The sequence below is a fragment of the Ruditapes philippinarum genome, unplaced genomic scaffold (genome assembly GCF_026571515.1).
Source record: "Ruditapes philippinarum isolate M1 unplaced genomic scaffold, ASM2657151v2 ctg485_1_1_1_1, whole genome shotgun sequence".
In the NCBI taxonomy this organism is placed as follows: Eukaryota; Metazoa; Mollusca; class Bivalvia; order Venerida; family Veneridae; genus Ruditapes; species Ruditapes philippinarum.
The window spans coordinates 111500-129982 of record NW_026855545.1 but is presented as its reverse complement, the minus strand read 5'-3'; the positions used below and the strand labels follow the sequence as shown (position 1 = coordinate 129982).

General features: G+C 33.4%; 1 protein-coding gene across 3 annotated transcripts in view; it reads right to left on the bottom strand.

Moving 5' to 3' along the window:
- The window catches only part of LOC132743672 (hillarin-like), a 51356-nt gene that overhangs the window by 4105 nt on the left and 28768 nt on the right, over nt 1-18483 (bottom strand). For all 3 annotated transcript variants that reach the window (XM_060732223.1, XM_060732224.1, XM_060732225.1), the window contains exon 4: nt 7361-7515. In XM_060732223.1, the coding sequence (XP_060588206.1) occupies nt 7361-7515 (155 nt within the window). The remainder of the gene's footprint in view (nt 1-7360; nt 7516-18483) is intronic.

The window sequence follows — 18483 nt, the reverse complement described above, 5'->3', positions numbered from 1 at the left end:
CTGCGTGGACGCGCAGGCTGGTCTGGATCCATGCTGGTCGTAAACGCACTATGATGGTTTTGTCGTGACGCGTCTCATGTGACACTTACTGCCTGGCCAATCCAAAGGAAGTGTACAATAAACATTGTGTAATATTATGTTGTATAATAGTTGAGGGACCTTTCTGTTGAAAATGTGACAGAGTTAAATCGTTTACATATACATGCACAGTGCGTTAACTGGAGTGCAGGTATTAGTTTACCCGCACTCTAGAGCATGCCCACTGATTAGTTCATTTTGTCCGGGGTTTACATATTGTGACGACAGAGAAAGGGATATCGATAGAAATGGCATATTCAGATGCTCGTTCATTGGTTAATTTTTATGGGGTTTCATTTTGTGGTATCAGGGAACGTGTTTTTGGTATGATAACTGTATAAAACATATCCTGTATATTATGCCTTTGTTGCCAAATACTATTTAGAGGGTATTTTTTCGTTTGAGTGAAATATGGAATATATTTTCACGAAATATGAAAAAAATCCATATATTTTCACGAGCCGAAACCACTGAATAAAAACAATAAATGTTGTTCACAAAAACCCTCGCTAGATTTTAACTGTATGTATTAATATTTTGATTATTCATCAGTGAAATTCAATATAATCATTAACAGCGAACTTGCACTTCTCATAACTCGCGAATCTCATGAACCACAACATGAAATCGGCAAGTCATTTCGAAACCGGAAACGTAACTTGCATATCTCAGGTTCTTGCAAATCTCATACGACATCGTCATCTTACACTGTGTTGAGAAGACATAACAGAATTATTATTTTAATTTCTTATGATGAAATGAATAACTGAAGCTATTGACTGCCAGAGAAAAAAACATCTGAAAGTAGTCACTAAATATGAATTTTGACTCCGCACACTTCGTATTCATTTTTAAATATTTATAACATACAGTACGTGTATGACTGAAACACTATTTTAAATTGTAATTACAGAAGAAGAAAAAAAAAGAAAATTAACTAAACAGGTTTTTGCATCAATGAAAGTTTTAATACCGTAATTCGTGATTTGATAGTGAAAATATCACAATACCTTAACAGGTGAAGATATAGGGAAAATGCGGACACACAATACAAAATCCGAATCCAATCTTTCTAGAATATATTTCCTAGTATGTTAGTTATATCGTAGCTAAAAACCTTGGCATATGGGTTGTTAAATGAAAACACGTATGTGTGCAAAGGCAAAGGAGGGATAAATGCTGCTTATAATTTTTAAAACCGAATAAGAAAACTCCATTTCAACCAATTATTTTTGAAGTCACAATTAAGCCTTTCCTAGCAGATATATAGATGGGAATCCCAACCCCTTTTAATTATCAACTCGTTCATTTTTGCTTAACTAATGATAAGTAACAGATAGCTAATATAGAGCTTCATAGAACCGCGTTGTAAAATCAGTCATTCGCATAAATTTGCACATGCGCTTTCGTGGGCCGCTTTTGAATATTATTAAGTTAAAATGACGTCAATAGGTCAACCTACATTCTTTTGCATTTATTGATATACATGCAGTTCAGGTTAAATCCAAGTCTTGGCGAAAAAGATACTGCAAGTGTATAAGTAAAAACCAAAATGTCAATTAATATCTTTGTATTAACTGTCTTTGGGTCTATTCACTTTCTTTTTTTTTCGGTAGCTAGAGATAGAAAGTTAAAGGAAACATAATGTTTTTTGAAATTACATTACGTGACCCTGCGTTAACAAATGTCATTAAGTATATATACAATACATGTATAAATCATACCAGATATTAGCTACTGTGTATCAATTGTCCAACTCATCAAAAAATGTTGGTTAAAATTTTGTTTCAATACCGAGCATCAGCCATTTGCCGTCCTGAAACACAAGGGGTACATGTATGTCTTCGAGGGCAAAGTGATGTAAACCATGCATATTGATAATGTCAAATTTAAACCCTCCATTAAGGTAATTGTTTAATAAAACTGGTAGTGACGTAATAAAGTGAATATTCATGAGGCCAAATAAAGTTTGACACTAAATATGTTAGTATTCATCCGTAACTGTTCTACAGCTCCCGCCGAAGTTTCTAATTTCTGTAGAACAGCCCGGATGAACACATACTTATTACGAATGTAGAAAAAGGTCTTAATTGATTTGTAACTAAGAGGAAAGCCACGTGTGTCTATTCACATTTTTTTTCGGTAGACAGAAAGTAAAAAGTAGACATTATGTTTTTGGAAAATATATTACGTGACCTCGTGTTAACACATGACATTTAGTGTATACATGTATAAATCGTATAAAATATTAGCTTCTGAGTATCAGTTGTCCAATTCATAGAAGTGTATAAATCATATCAGCTAACAATTATCCAAATCATCAAAATGTTTTCCGAAAATAAATGTTTCAGTATCGAGCAAATGGAAGTATTAATCCGTAGCTGTTCTACAGAAATTAGAAACATTCTCCGGTCGCTATCGCTCCCGTCGAAGTTTCTTATTTCTGTAAAACAGCACGGATGAACACTAACATATACATGTAAGTTTTAATCGAGAAATATGACATAAAGAAAAAACACAACACTTATTTTCTTATTCGCACCCGTAATTAACAGTCATTGTCTATGTTCAGATTGGGAAAATCCAATTCAACCAGAGAATATGATACTTCACCCAGTGAATATAATATTATAAAAAGTTCCGTTGACCACTGTTTGGACTAATGAGATTGCAGCTCAATATCTATAGTTAGATCAAATAATAATTTCTCTATTGCACGTTTGTAATATAATCGTTTTATTTTATTGGATTGACGTGGCGATTATATGATTTATATACACGGATGCTGTCAATTACTAGTCATTTACTCAATAATAAACATAGAAAGAGCATCGAAAGTTCAAACACGAGGCTATCTGATTAATCAGATTGCCGAGTGTTTTGATGTTCTTTCTCTTTTGTATCATAGTCAAACATAAAAACAGGTTCCCTGTTGTCACAATTTCAAGCCCGGCAAACTGTCGCTCCACTTCAAAATTGTGGTGTACGGTAAAACGAGCGAACGAGAGCGGAAGGCCTATTTAAAAGAATAATTGTAAGTGTTGTTTATGTTTTTGTCTTGTTATTCATTAAAGTTGTATTTATTTTCGAAAAACCCGTAATAAGAACTTGTCCTTCGTGCAACATAAGTTACTCCTGAAGGCGATATTAATTTGGCATATTGGGAGGAGCGTAGTCTATGAATTTTTATATATATAAGCATTAGAAGTTAAAATAAACCTTATCAAGTGTTGAGACTGAGATATATACATACATTTTAAAGACAACTAATAAAGCGCGATATCCTTTCAAAGACTATAGCGTAATACATGTTATCGCGGTGTCACCTATGGCTGCCGTAAACTAGTAGATTCCATTATTTATGTTCCAAATTTGAATGAGGCCCGATCATTGAATCATATGGCGTAAAACAGGGTGCCACTTATTCGAGGTCAATCATGATTTTTGACACGGTTATGTATATTTAAAAACGTGTGTCCGTGGGAATTCGGCAAATCGAATATTTTCAGTTCTACCGCGAACAAATGTTTCCGAGCAGGTACATGTAACGCGATTGTTCCCGCCAAATGTTATGTTTTTCGAAAAGTTAGATATTTAACATGCAGAACAGAGACAAAATTATGCAATGCACGGGGCACATTAAATGGATCACCACTACCAAGTTCAATTTACTATGATTTTCTGTAATTAAATCAATAGCTCTAACGTACATGTTCTGATCAATCACAAAAAAGCCAAGTTGTCATGCAAAAGAAAGACTTTTGTAAGGTGGGGAATCTCTATGAAAATGATTGACAAAGTGTCAGTCGTTCTAAGGATATGAAATATGATAAACCATTCGGAACTGCCTCGGCTATTATCTATAATATTAACCTCGGAAACAATACGGATTGAAAGTAGTTCTACCACGTGGTTTACAGATGTAAACAGAGATAATGTAAAACGAATGTATATATTTGACTTCTAGTGTCTGTTCCGGTACTCTTATGCTTGAAATATGTCTGACAACAATTTGTAATTTAAATATGCCCACTGATGTTCAATTTTAAACAAATCTGCCCAAATATCAACAGGTTTGTTTTTTGTACTTTCGGTTTCTATAGTCAGATTAGTAAATATATAAATAACGTATTGTTTGCTTTTGTACCTATGAATTCGCTTATTTTAGGTGGACTTTTATAACATATATTGGAAATAAACGTGTCAACAACTTCAAGCATTAAATTACTATTTGTTTACATGTTTTGTTTCTTAGCGTAGGTAAGACCGGAATACCGCATCCGTTATGTGTATTCATACTATTGTGTTCGAGGTCCTTATCCGAAGACTGACGGAAAGGGCCGAGTAGTTGCGATTGATGATAAACAAGATCAACAAGGAAAGACTCGCTCAATGAACGCCACCTCTACGCGACCCAACAACAAGAACCGGTGACCAAGAGCCCAGGAGGCCCTCAAACAAAACAGTACAGAGCGCAATGCGGGGCACGGTCAGGTCAATCACTAATTATAAAATGAAACATAAAAAGAAACCATAAAAACCGACAAGGAAAACAAAGAAAAACGATAAATGACTGCTTAACAGACTCACAAAGTAAAGGGGCATAGGGGAAGGGTATACGAGATCCGGCGAATGGGGGGGGGGTATATAAGTGTTTCAGTTATGTTTCAAGATACTTTCTTTCTTCTTTAACATTGTTGTTTAGTTTATCATTTTCCTCTCAAAGTATAAATGGAAATGTTCACTTTTATAATCAAACACTGCATATTGTCAGTACAAATCTTGGTTAATTAAAGAAGAAAAAATAAGTTAAAAGAAATATCTGTAAAATTTTGTTCGTTTATTCAGAGTATCTATGAACAAAACGAACGTAATAAAAAAGGCAGTGCACAGTCGGTGTGATATCTTATCATATTTCTCCGGCTTCACATTTTAGTAGGTCTATTTTAACTTTGAAAGAGTTTATTCATAGAAATTCGTAGACTATACTCTTTACACCAACTTAATCGCCTTGCGCCCAACAACCGACCTTTCGCTCTATCTCTTGCCCTTTGGCTCCACTACTTTTGAAATATGTCGATATACAAATTTAAGAAATCCAGCAAGAGTAGTTTATTTTGCACAAAAGACTAGCACTTGTTACGGGTTGATATTTGTGTGAAACACTTTTTCAAAATATCCTAAGTGTAGAGCGTTTTCATAGTTGAAAGTTTGATATTTAACAAATCGTCGTTCACTTCGTCAGGGGGGAAAGTGCTCTCAGGCTTAATATAATTTTCTTTTTGTAACAGCTTAGATCATTCGAAGCCTAAATCAATCCTACACGGAACTACATTTACCGTTTTTCGAAAAATACAACTTTAATGAATAACAAGACAAAAATATAAACAACACTTACAATTATTCTTTTAAATCGGCCTTCCGCTCTGTCTCGGAAATGCCGTTTGCTCGTTTTACCGTACACCACAATTTTGAAGTGGAGTGAAAGTTTGCCGGGCGTGAATATGAAACCCCAGAAAAAAGGAACTAATGAACGAGCATTTGAATATGATATTTCTGTCGCTTTCCCTTTCATTGCCGTCACAATACGTAAATCCCGGCAAAAAAAATGAGCCAATCAATGGGCATGCTCTGCAGTGCGGGTAACTAATACCTACGGGTAACGCACTGTGCATGTATATGTATACGATTTAACTCTGACACATTTTCAACAGAAAGGTCCCCAAACTATGATACAATGTATTACAAGAAAAGCATTGATGCTGCGTCCAAGCAAGAAATGCAGCAGGTGAAGATGAACTAGTAGACATGATGAAAAGATATTCTTATAATCTTTTCAATGGTTAATTGGTTTTTACCAGAATTGTATATCACTTATGAATGAACGGACGAAAGACATTGTTCATTATGAACTTTGATTGGCATGCTAGAGATTAGAATATTACTTGTTATTTCTTTATGATCGTGATTATTAATAGCAACAAATATACATGTATACGATTATTTATAATCCATATGTGTAACGCATGATCAACACCACACTTGTGTAATTGTCCCTTATTATGTTATCGCTATTAGCGAAGAACCCCTCAGGTATCTGTTAACACTTAATAAAAATATAACACTGGTTATATTACCATGTTGATCATGTTGAGCATGATTGTTTTATTATACAATAATTGTAATATCTATTTTAATAAAAAAATACAGATTTTATGACTTTTTGTCTTTTTTGTGTTTCATGTGCTATTTTAATACTGAGTTTTTACGTTTACATTTTTTTTTATTAAAATTGTAAAATAAATTTTAATAACTCAATTGTCATATTGACCGACGATTATAAGTTAAAACTTAATTGGAAAAAATCTACTCCAAAACCGGGAGAGACCGGACAATAAACGTTTGATGCTATTCGCCGGTCACTAGTTAATCCCGGTCAAAATAGACCGGTAGAGACCGGGAATTACCGATAGGAGTACATCCCTCTATAAATAGATTTTCGAAATGTTTAGGTCATCAAAATTAACTCTTTAAGGACATGACTGGTGACATGTCCGGGGTCCGTACTCGACAGCAAAAGCTGCATTTTGTGTCCGAAAGAGCGGATGGACCCTCATTAAGCTTTAACTTCATCATTAAGTCATCAACTCATCATTTCGGATACATGTACAACAATAACATACCATAATAATAACCCACTGTGTACTACAAAATGATAAAAAAAATTTGAAAATGTTTGCATTGCGAAATTCTCCAGTTCGCAATTCATTGTACATATCGCGACATTTCATTTTTAATTAATAATCAAGCACCCTCATACCGATCGGAATGATCGGCTTTTATTATGACCGACTAAAAGGCTCGAGAAGTTGCTGTCGCCCTTTCACAAAATCTGATTTCATTCCATAAGAGGCGCCGCGCTTCGGCGTGGACGCCAATAAATATCTTATTAGGATGTCTCACATATTACATGGCCGTGTATAAACGGTTGTTTGGAATGAAACGCTCGTATACTGACCTTAAAACTATTTATATTGAGAGACGTAACTTGTCGGACATTTTCATAACTACATGTAGTAATATGATTCCATTACTGATAAGTCTTAATTGCCGACTCGACTGAAATTCATTCGAGTTCTTTGAATTTGTTTCTCTGCATGTATATTAATTAATTTGGTTAAAACTGAAAAATAGAAATAAGAACTCATTCTTAAATTCCGTCCCAACTTATGAGCTCCATTAAACATATGCATGTATAATATTTCTTGAATAATGTGCTTACCTGCAGAGAACACTAAATATTTTGCTATAACGTTGTTTCTGTGTTTTCAGCCTCCATAGATGATGAAGGGCCGAGTTCTTGTCTTTCGGCTCGTGTTCCAGCACGTGCATTCGGTTTATTGGCTGATTTGTTAACCAACGAAACAAAACACGAACCTGGATAATTTTACAAATACTTATTATTAGAAAAACGCCATAGATAGACATTTCTTGCATATCGGATTGGTAGGGTGGCTGATTTTGTACACTTTGCGCGTTGCGTTGTCGATAGCGACAACATAATCTATATTGTTATCACCTTTTCGTCATGTCGCTAGGGAAACGCGACAAATGGCGCGTTGTCGGACTCTCGTCTTTGTCATCCTGTCGCTAGCGAAGCACGCCAAACGACGCATTGTCAAGCGGCGCGTCAATGCGATGTCGCCCTGTCGCTTGGCTTATAACCCAATCCTTCGATTTAAGCCAAGTGACAATGTGACATCGCCATAACACGCCGCACAACACACGCCGTTTGGTATGCATCGTTAGCGACAGGATGACAAGACGAGTCCAAAAAACGCACCGTTTCGCGCTTTGTCTTGCTGTCGCTAATGACAACACGACGCACAAAAGCGTATCAAATCAGCCACCATAGATTCGTATTTCCGTTAATTTTACCAATGTCAGAAATTTCATCTTGCATGGGGTACCAGATGAGTCGCTTGTTTTTAAATGACGTTTTTGTATTTTTTTTATCACAGATCAGGAAATACAATGCTGGCACAGAATTTCATGACAAACCTATCAACAAGTAGTTCTCAAAACAGCCTAAAACTAGCGATGTTAAAGAAAGAAATATTTTTATTTTGTAACAAGTATGCAAAAACAAATTACAAGGCATTCAAAGTTTAAAAGTAGCGTTGGCTTATAAAATTGTCAATAATTGCACAATCCCAAATTACGCGGATGAATATCATTTTAATCAATAAAAATGCTATTTTTAGCGATGTAGATTACCGAATACTTCAGAGCGTAGTACACAAATAAATCTGCTGTCGAGTAATGGAATATATAAATGGCGGACTGTTTTGGCGAGAAGAATTTCGCTAAATTATTTACATTAGTGTTAAGGTGATTCCGCTTTGTCAGCCATGTTTGTTTTCACCAAGTGGATCCAAAGTGAAAATAGGCCAAAATTCATATAACGACAAGGTCACAATGTAAAATGATGAACCATTTGCAATTACACTTCCAGGTCTATGTTTTAAGGACTATTATACACAAATATAAAAATTATAACAATAAGAAAATTTACCTTGAATGTTCTAAATTTCTGAAGACCAAGTACAATCTGTTGCAAAGTTTTATGCACATTTCATGAGTGGCAAAATCCAGTTAAAAGTCTGTTTTAGTACAGACAAATGCTATTTTTTTTTAAAGAAAGGGTTTATCGTTAACAAAATACCTCGAAATTAATAAGGATTGCAAACCCGAAATGGAAATTCTAAATTTAGAATTATTTATAACTTCCCCTTGGTGCAGAGGTAACGCGCTCGACGTTTAGGGTGTGAGAGGTCTGGGGTTCAAATCCCAGTCGAGGCGCGTTGTCTCAATGTCGCTCGTCTTATAAGCCAATTTTTCGTTTTGAGCCGAGCGACAATGTGACATCGCGATAATATATAGTTATCTATAGTTTTATTTATTCAGCTTCGCCCCGCGACTCCGCTAAATAGCGTGTTTTCGTCCCGCGACCCCGCCGTTTTATTTCTTAAATTTCGCTCCGCGCCCCCGCAGGGTGAAGTTTTATTTATTAAATTTCGCCCGCGCTCTCGCTAATTAGCGTGTTTGTTAATTTTCGACTTTTCGCTTGGCGGGTCGCGGGACAAAAACACGAATGGCACAAATCAGTCAGTCACCATAAATCATAATGGAAAGAACTATGTATATTGTTATAATGCAATTTATTAATTAGTATTGTAATTATTCTCATGTACTTTTATGTTCATGTCATTTCAACTTCATGTATATTGAAACACACTGTATGTAATTATTTTTATATTTTTCCTAAGATAATTTGGTCATGTTAACTATCAAAATGATCATATGTTTCTATAGATTTTTTTTTAGAAACATTAATTACGGTAAATTGCAAGCTGACTTCAATAAGGAACTATTTCTTGAAAATTGTTTTTAAACTAGTAAAAATTTCCCATGTAATAAAAACACCTCTAAGCAAAATTTTTAAATACAACATGGCATTTTAAGTCTTCCTGCTTAATAGTGACACTGATTAGTTTCAATTAATCTCAAAGGCTTCAGCGCAAGCCAATTTGTTGTTTATTATACAAACATGGAAGCCAGGGTGATAACTGTTCACAAATACAAATCATAACAAGAGCACTGCTACGCGGAGTATTATATGCCCGAAAGAGTGTGTGTTTTTTTCTTTGTTTTTTTTTTCTTTTTTTTTTTTTTTTTTTTTTTTTGTTTTTGTTTGTTTTTTTTTTTTTTGGTAAAGATGAAGCATTTGTAAGACATAACATAAATTGAATAAAGTATACCCTCCCTCCTATAAAGTTTGAATATTGTGGGCCAAATGGAACTTAAGTTATGCTCTGGAAAGTGTTTTCAGTTTAAAGGTAATAGCGACCTTGAATTTTGACCGTGTGACCCCAAAATCAATAGGAGTGTTCTACCAAATATGGAGAATCATCCTATGAAGATTAAACACTATGGGCCAAATAGAAATTAAGTTATGTTATTGAAACTGTTTTCATTTTTGAGGTAATAGCGACCTTGAACATTGACTGTGTGACCCCAAAATCAATAGGTGTGTTTTACCAATATGGAGAATCATCCTATGAAGTTTGAACACTATGGGCCAAATAGAAATGAAGTTATGTTCTGGAAACTGTTTTCAGTTTTAAAGTAATAGTGACATTGACCTGTGACCTTGTGATCCCAAAATCAATAGGGGTCTTCTACCAAATATGGACAATCATCCAATTAAGTTTGAACGGGCCAAATGGAACTAAAGTTTTGTTCTGGAAACTGTTTTCAGTTTTAAGGTAATAATGACCTTGACCTTTGACCTTGTAACCCCAAAATCAATAGGGGTCTTCAACCCAATATGGACAATCATCCTATGAAGTTTGAATATTGTGGGTCAAATTGAACTTAAGTTATGCTCCGGAAACTGTTTTCAGTTTTAAAGTAATAATGACCTTGACCTTTGACCTTGTGATCCCAAAATCAATAGGGGTCTTCTACCCAATATGGACAATCATCCTATGAAGTTTAAACACTGTGGCCCAAATGGAACTTAAGTTATATTCTGGAAACTGTTTTCAGTTTTAAGGTAATAGTGAACTTGACCTTTGACCTTCTGACCCAAAAATTAAAAGGGGTTTTCTACCTAATATGGACAACCATCCTATGAAGTTTGAATATTGTGGGCCACATGGAACTTAAAGTATGCTCCGGAAACTGTTTTTCAGTTTTAAAGTAATGATGACCTTGACCTTTGACCTTGTGACCCCAAAATCAATAGGGGTCTTCAACCTAATATGGACAATCATCCTATGAAGTTTGAATATTGTGGGCCAAATGGAACTTAAGTTATGCTCCGGAAACTGTTTTCAGTTTTAAAGTAATTATGACCTTGACCTTTGACCTTGTGACCCCAAAATCAATAGGGGTCTTCTACCCAATATGGACAATCATCCTATGAAGTTTAAACACTGTGGGCAAAATGGAACTTAAGTTATGCTCCGGAAACTGTTTTCAGTTTTAAGGTAATAGTGGACTTGACCTTTGATCTTGTGACCAAAAAATCAATAGGGGTCTTCTACCCAATATGGACAATCATCCTATGAAGTTTAAACACTGTGGGCAAAATGGAACTTAAGTTATGTTCTGGAAACTGTTTTCAGTTTTAAGATAATAGTGGACTTGACCTTTGATCTTGTGACCAAAAAATCAATAGGGGTCTTCTACCTAATATGGACAATCATCCTATGAAGTTTGAATATTGTGGGCCACATGGAACTTAAAGTATGCTCCGGAAACTGTTTTTCAGTTTTAAAGTAATAATGACTTTGACCTTGTGACCCCAAAATCAATAGGGGTCTTCCACCCAATATAGACAATCATCCTATGAAGTTTGAATACTGTGGGCCAAATGGAACTGAAGTTATCCTCCTGAAACTGTTTTCAGTTTTAAAGTATTAATGACCTTGACCTTGTGACCCAAAAATCAATAGGGGTCTTCTACCTAATATGGACAATCATCCTATGAAGTTTAAACACTGTGGGCCAAACGGAACGTAAGATATGCGTCGGAAATTGTTTTCAGTTTTAAGGTGATAGTGTCAAACTTTATTTGGCCTCATTAATATTTACTTTATTACGCCACTATCAGTCCGCTTTATTAAACAATTACCTGAATGATGGATTTGAATTTGACCTTATAAATATGCATGATTTACGTCACTCAGTGCGCAAAGACGCATGTATCCTTGTGTTTCAGTTGGGAAATATGGAGGACGGCATATGGCTTATGCGAGTTTTAATTTGCTCGACATAGAAACTTTTATTTTTGGAAAACATTTTTTGATGAGTTGGACAATTGATACACAGTAGCTAATATCTGGTATGAATTAAACATGTATACATACTAAATGACATGTGTTAACGCGGGGTCACGTAATTATGGTAACGTTTTTTTCCCAAAAAAACATAATGTCTACTTTCACTTTCTGTCTAAATGAATACACACACGTGACTTTCCTCATAGTAACAAATTAATTAAGACCTTTTCCTGCATTTGTAATAAAAAATATTAAAAGACATGCTGTATTAGTTTTTATTATTACACGTCAGGGCCGGGAATCAAACTGCGTCGTATCCTACAAAATGTGAACAAACGACGCCATCATGACACGAAAAAAGTATGTTTTTGTTTATAACTCTTTTAGTTGGAAATGACTGAAAACCATATATATGTATTAACACGCTTAACTATTTTCCGCTTCGTTCAGTATATGTTACTTGTAAAACAAAAGTTATAGCGAACTTGCAACTCAAAGCGGAGCAGATATTTTATGAAATTTCGGGATACGAAGCAGTTCATATTGTTTTATCTATCGCTTTTTCCTTCAAACCAATTATATACTCATTTCAGAGTTCACGATAAACCTCAAAAAATAATTTTGCATCATTTACTAAAATATAAATAAAAAGAAATGTTTATTCTTCAAGAAAATAATGATTTGTACGAAATGATACGACGCAGTTGAATACGACGCAGTTGTATATTTATTGCAGGCTGCATATTGGTTCAGCTATTCAATTATGCGTTAAGTATGCTATAATAACGCCCAAAAGCATTTCTTGTTTACAACTCAAGTCAAAAGCAGCTAGAGGTCACTAATTGGTTCCACGAAAATGGAAAGTGTAATAAAAATTCTATTAAGGCTTCATTTTTCGGTCGCATTTCAGCACCTGTCATCAGCATCTACAAATTCCGAAGAACTGTATCAAATGCAATATACATCGAAACACGTGATCGCATACTGATATGACAACGTGTTCTAGTGTTGCCTTAGCATGCCCGTGAGTTCGAAACTAATTGGAGTGGTTACTTTTATCATTTGCAGTTTTTTTACACAAAATTCAATATTCCAAGGTAACCTCTCCTGGACCCTGTATCAATCTGGAAAGACCCTTGTTTAAAAAAAAAAAGAATTTCAAATTTTGAAAAAGGTCTCTTGCTATCGGAAGAGAGGTTTGCGAAAATTGCATGCCTACGTTTGTTACTTATAATTACCAACAATTTCCGTCCATCCCGTTATTATTTATGTCTTTTACATGCCGATTTTTATTGTATTCATTTTCATAATAATCGGTGATAACAGATGAGCTTTATTATTTGAAACTAAAATCAATATTTGAAATAAAGTACCATTCCTCTTTTAAATGACCATTAGATTTTTAAAATTATATTATAAATGCTTAAGCTACGATATTTTTTGCAAAATGCGTTTCGTTCAGTCATTTCATGTTCAGCGCTGTGGAACTTTATTGCTGATTTTGTCGTATTGCATTTCTTTATCGCCTACGGAATATATTTTCTTTATTTGCACTTTAGTATCATTCTTCTCCATTTAAATCTTTAGATTTTCAAAATCGAGCTACAAATGATAAAAACTACAAATTTTTTTGTAAAGAAGGTGTCCGTTTTGCAAAGGTATTTTACGCTTTGCACACAGAGACACTGTATATGAGAGACATGATGTTTCAATAGTACTGAAAAAGTTTTCACTACAGTATATTGAACAAGAAAAGCATTGATGCAAAGCATCAAAGGGCTTCCAAGCAAGAACTGCAGCAAGTGAAGATGAACTAGTAGATATATGATGACAAGTTATTCTTATAAACTACCAGAATTGTATATCATTTATGAATGAGCGGACGAAAGACATTGTTCATTATGAACTTTGATTGGCATGCTAGAGATTAGAATATTACTTGTTATTTCTTTATGATCGTGGTTATTAATAGCAACGGATATACATGTATACAATCATTTATAATCCATATGTGTAACGCATGATCAACACGTACCACACTTGTGTAATTGTCCCTTATTATGTTATCGCTATTAGCGAAGACTTAAGGTATGTTCACACTTAAAAAAAATGACACTGGTTATATAACCATGTTGATCATGTTGAGCATAATTGTTTATTATACAATAATTGTAATATCTGTAAATTTTAATAAAAAAAATAATTTTTATGAATATTGTTTTATTTTATTTTTGTGTTTTATGTGCTATTTTAATGTTTAGTACTCTTTTTTATTAAAATTGTAAAATAGTTTTAAGAATTCAATTGTCATATTGACCGACGATTATAAATCAAAACCTAACTGGAAAAGGTCAGTAAATTATGGTTAATCTTTCAATATATAATATTGTTTATTCTTAAACCATGTACATTTGTATTTTTCTTTATCATTTTTTAAATTATCAATCAATTGAATAATTCATAAAATCTAATTTGTATCTTTGAATAACTCCTCGGCATCTTTACTAAACACGAATTACAAATTAAATAAAATGTTTCAAAGTTGATAATGTCATATTAATACCTTAAAAATGTACCTTTTTCTCAATTATTGTACATATTTATTGTTTTAATCTCATACAGATAAAATGAAATATGAAAACTTTGTTTTTTTTTTTTTTTTTTTTTTTTTTTTTTCGAATTGTAACGATATCAAACATCTACTCCAAAACCGGGAGAGACCGGACAATAAATGTGTGGTACTATTCGCCGGTCACTTGTAAATCCCGGTCAAAATAGACCGGGAGAGACCGGGATAGGAGTGATAAATAGATATATCTATAAATACAAATGTAGATTTTCGGAATATTTAGGTCATCAACTGATCATTCTAGGATACATGTACAACAATAACATACCATGATAACCCACTGTGTACTACAAAATGATAAATAAAAAACTCCGAAGAGCGTGATTTATTGACGGAAAAGGTTATTTCATTTGAAAATGTTCGCATTGCGAAATTCTCCAGTTCGCTATTCATTGTAACATATCGCGACATTTCATTCTTAATTAATAATCAAGCACCCTCATACCAATCGGAATGATCGGCTTTTATTATGACCGACTAAAAGGCTCGAGAAGTTGCTGTCGCCCTTTCACAAATCTGATTTCACACGCCAAAGCCGGGATGAGAAAATTTAGGTCGGATTATCGCATCGAATTTTCCAGGCATCTTAACATACCTTCATACTAAAGTGTGATTTTTATTTGTTAATGAATTTCTTGACACATAGAACAAAGTTTTTCAGAAAATGACTTCAAAGAGGATTACCACCTGTTTACATTGAAAACTTCTCTGCTATTCACACCACTGATACATACTTTTTTAAAACGAAATATCAAAGTAAAAATGGATCTTAGAGATTAAGGAAATATTTCATTTCAATAATAAATTTAAATGTTGTTATCTTTATTAATTAATTCAAATATTTATTATTATCTTAAACTTCATGCCAGAAGCTTATAAAAAAAACTGCTTATTTGTACAGCTGACATTTAAGACCGTGGTTAACAAATTTTGTTGAAAAAAACATCAGACGATGTGTCCGACCGAGGCCGAGCTGTTTATGTTTACTGACTTCAAATCACTTGCACTGTACTGATATGAATTCTAAAACCACTAGGTTTTTTATTCTTTCGTGTGAAAAACCTATCAAGCTAGTTTCAAAATGTCGATGGTTCTCTGCAGGTGCAATATATGGCGGCGTTTGTTTACATTTTGTAGGATACGACACAGTTTTGATTCCCAGCCCTGCTTTTTCGCCAAGACGTTAATCTGAACTGCATGTATACTCTTTATCCATAAATACAAAATTCGTGTAGGTTGACATTTTGACGTCAGTTTTACTTAATTTATATTCAAAAGCGGCCCGTGAAAGCGCATGTGAAAATTTATGCAAATGACTATTTTTACCAACGCAGTAGGCGACTATGAACGGAATTTGATATAGTATCGACTTCTGTTCTTCTATGAAAATTTACACACATAATTTTACAGCATTTCAGTTGAATAACAAATAAAGTTGGACACTAAACCTTGTTTGATGTCACATTGTGTACCGAAATATTTTGTAAATACCGTATGCCGTAGTCTTGTGTTAGGAGTATAGATTGATTTTATGAATACATTATAGCACTCATTCAAATATAAGATCCCCTTTGGTACTGCCAGTTACCAAAATAAATATGGAATATATAACAAATGATTTAAAAATAAAGTATACCGTCATCACATCCGCAACAGCAAAGCATTAAATAAACACTCCTTTTGATGAATGACATGAATCGTTTATGCGAAGTAAATTGTATAATTGAAAGGAATTATGTATAGGTTAGTGTTTAATAATATGTATTAAACATATTATTTTTAATCATTTTTGTTAATGCATATTATTAAACATTAACCTATTTAATGATCAACATTATTTTTTTCAACCAAAAACAAGGCATTGCTCTAAATCACTGATAGCTCCGCCCTTTCACTCTACAAGATGTCTACACCTTGTCAAGTTTCTAACATGTCACATTTAGATAAGCTAATTAAATGGCCCTTTCAACATATAATCAGGCACATGTTTTACTGAAATGTCACAGAATTTATACCGGTTATCAATTGTTTCTATAAAATATGTGGAAAAAAAACAGCCAGGAAAATGATGCAATTAGATAAACACAATGGAGTTAATAAAATGTGTACATCCTTTTAAAATAAATGGAAAATGTGAGAAAAATACATTAGAGATTATGAATTGATACAAATTCGTTATTGGCTTCAAGTTATTCACTAACATTTAAAATCCCTGATTTGCTCATTTGAAAAACAGTTCACTTTTTCATTTTTCTGAGTGTCAATTTAGGTTTACAGGTCCATTTACAATGAGTTTTCCAGCCAAAAAATGTAAACATTGTATTCTTTGAATGTCAAGGATTGTTAATGCAGTTCATTCCTATCAACTGAATTTGGAAAATACAGAGTTTAAAACAGTCAGCAATTTATAACAGACATTTTTCTAAGAGTTAAAAGGATATAAAAAAGTTACTATGTAATCATTGTCTCTGCGCGCCCCACATGTATTATCTGTGTAATAAATTTGATTGTATCAAACACATGACCTTTAAAAAAGTAACGTTAGCATTGTTTTGAAAACCTAGATATTTTACAATTCAGAGTGCAAACCATACCTCTAACTCCTCCCTAATATAATGCATTATTGAAATTTGTTAGACTGCGGTTAGACGACAGATTAAGTAAATTTATTTAGTTAGTACACATTAACCAAAGTTAGACTAAGCAGAAATTTGAAAAATACTGCAATGTGATTGGACAAAAATAATGTTGATCATTAAAGAAAAATAGAAAAATGTTAACTTATTTTGACTTCACCTGCCACTCACAAAATACCCAAGGATTAACATAATGCCACTTTAGTTCTTTTCTTCAACTTTATGTAATTTCAACTCAAAATGTGCACTAAAATGAACCAGAAGCCATCAGTTAACATGAAAATTTCATTTTTTTAGTTTAGTTTACTAATATTTTATTGTATAAATATACACACAATATACAATTTCATAATTTTACAGACATAATCAAGTGTACAGGCCAAAAGTTGTAACAACATTATCGTGGGCCCTTCCCTGAGGTTAGCCAGAAATAAGTTTATACTATTTTAATAAAGTTGTGTGATATCAAATAATTATCAATTTCAGTATTAAGTATTTTTAAGGAACTAATTTTCAGGAACTAATTTTAACAAATGTTTTATATGTAAATATAAATAAATCAAATAAACAATTAATAGAGAAAAAAATATATAAAAAATAGAAATATTTATTACCCTTCCAGATTTTTTCCGCCTTTTTGATTGGATATTGATCACCCGAAAGAAATTGATATTACCTAGCCAGACGGGTAATATACACATTAAATTTCCCCGATGGGTACCCCACGTTGTAAACAACATGCGCCGTGCGATGCGCGTACGGTTAGATTTTACGCGATATAAATTCCGATTTACAAGCACTTTTTAACTTTCAAATGATAAGTATTTACCAAAATAGAATAATGATACATATTCTCATCAGTATTTAAAACAAATATGACCTTGTGAAAGCTTGATATTAATTCAAAAAAAAGTGCGTTCAGCACACTACTCCTTTTCTCTTGTTTACGTCCGTTATGTTCGAAAGAAAATACGTCATGTATTTATGTGACGTCATGTTATGTTGAAGGGGTATCCTAAAGGGAATCTTATTTCGACGTTTCATTTGAAGTAGCAATGATTTATTTTAAAATCGTCTTAACTCGGCACGGGAAGGGTAATAAAATTATTATTTTGGTTTTGGAGTGATATATGTGGATATATTACCTGCCAAGATAAAATATCACCCTCGCCTAACGGCTCGGGTGATATAAAATCTTGAGAGGTAATATATCCACATATATCACTCCAAAACCAAAATAACATATAAGATAAGCATTATAATAAAATTATGATACTAAGAATGATTAAAT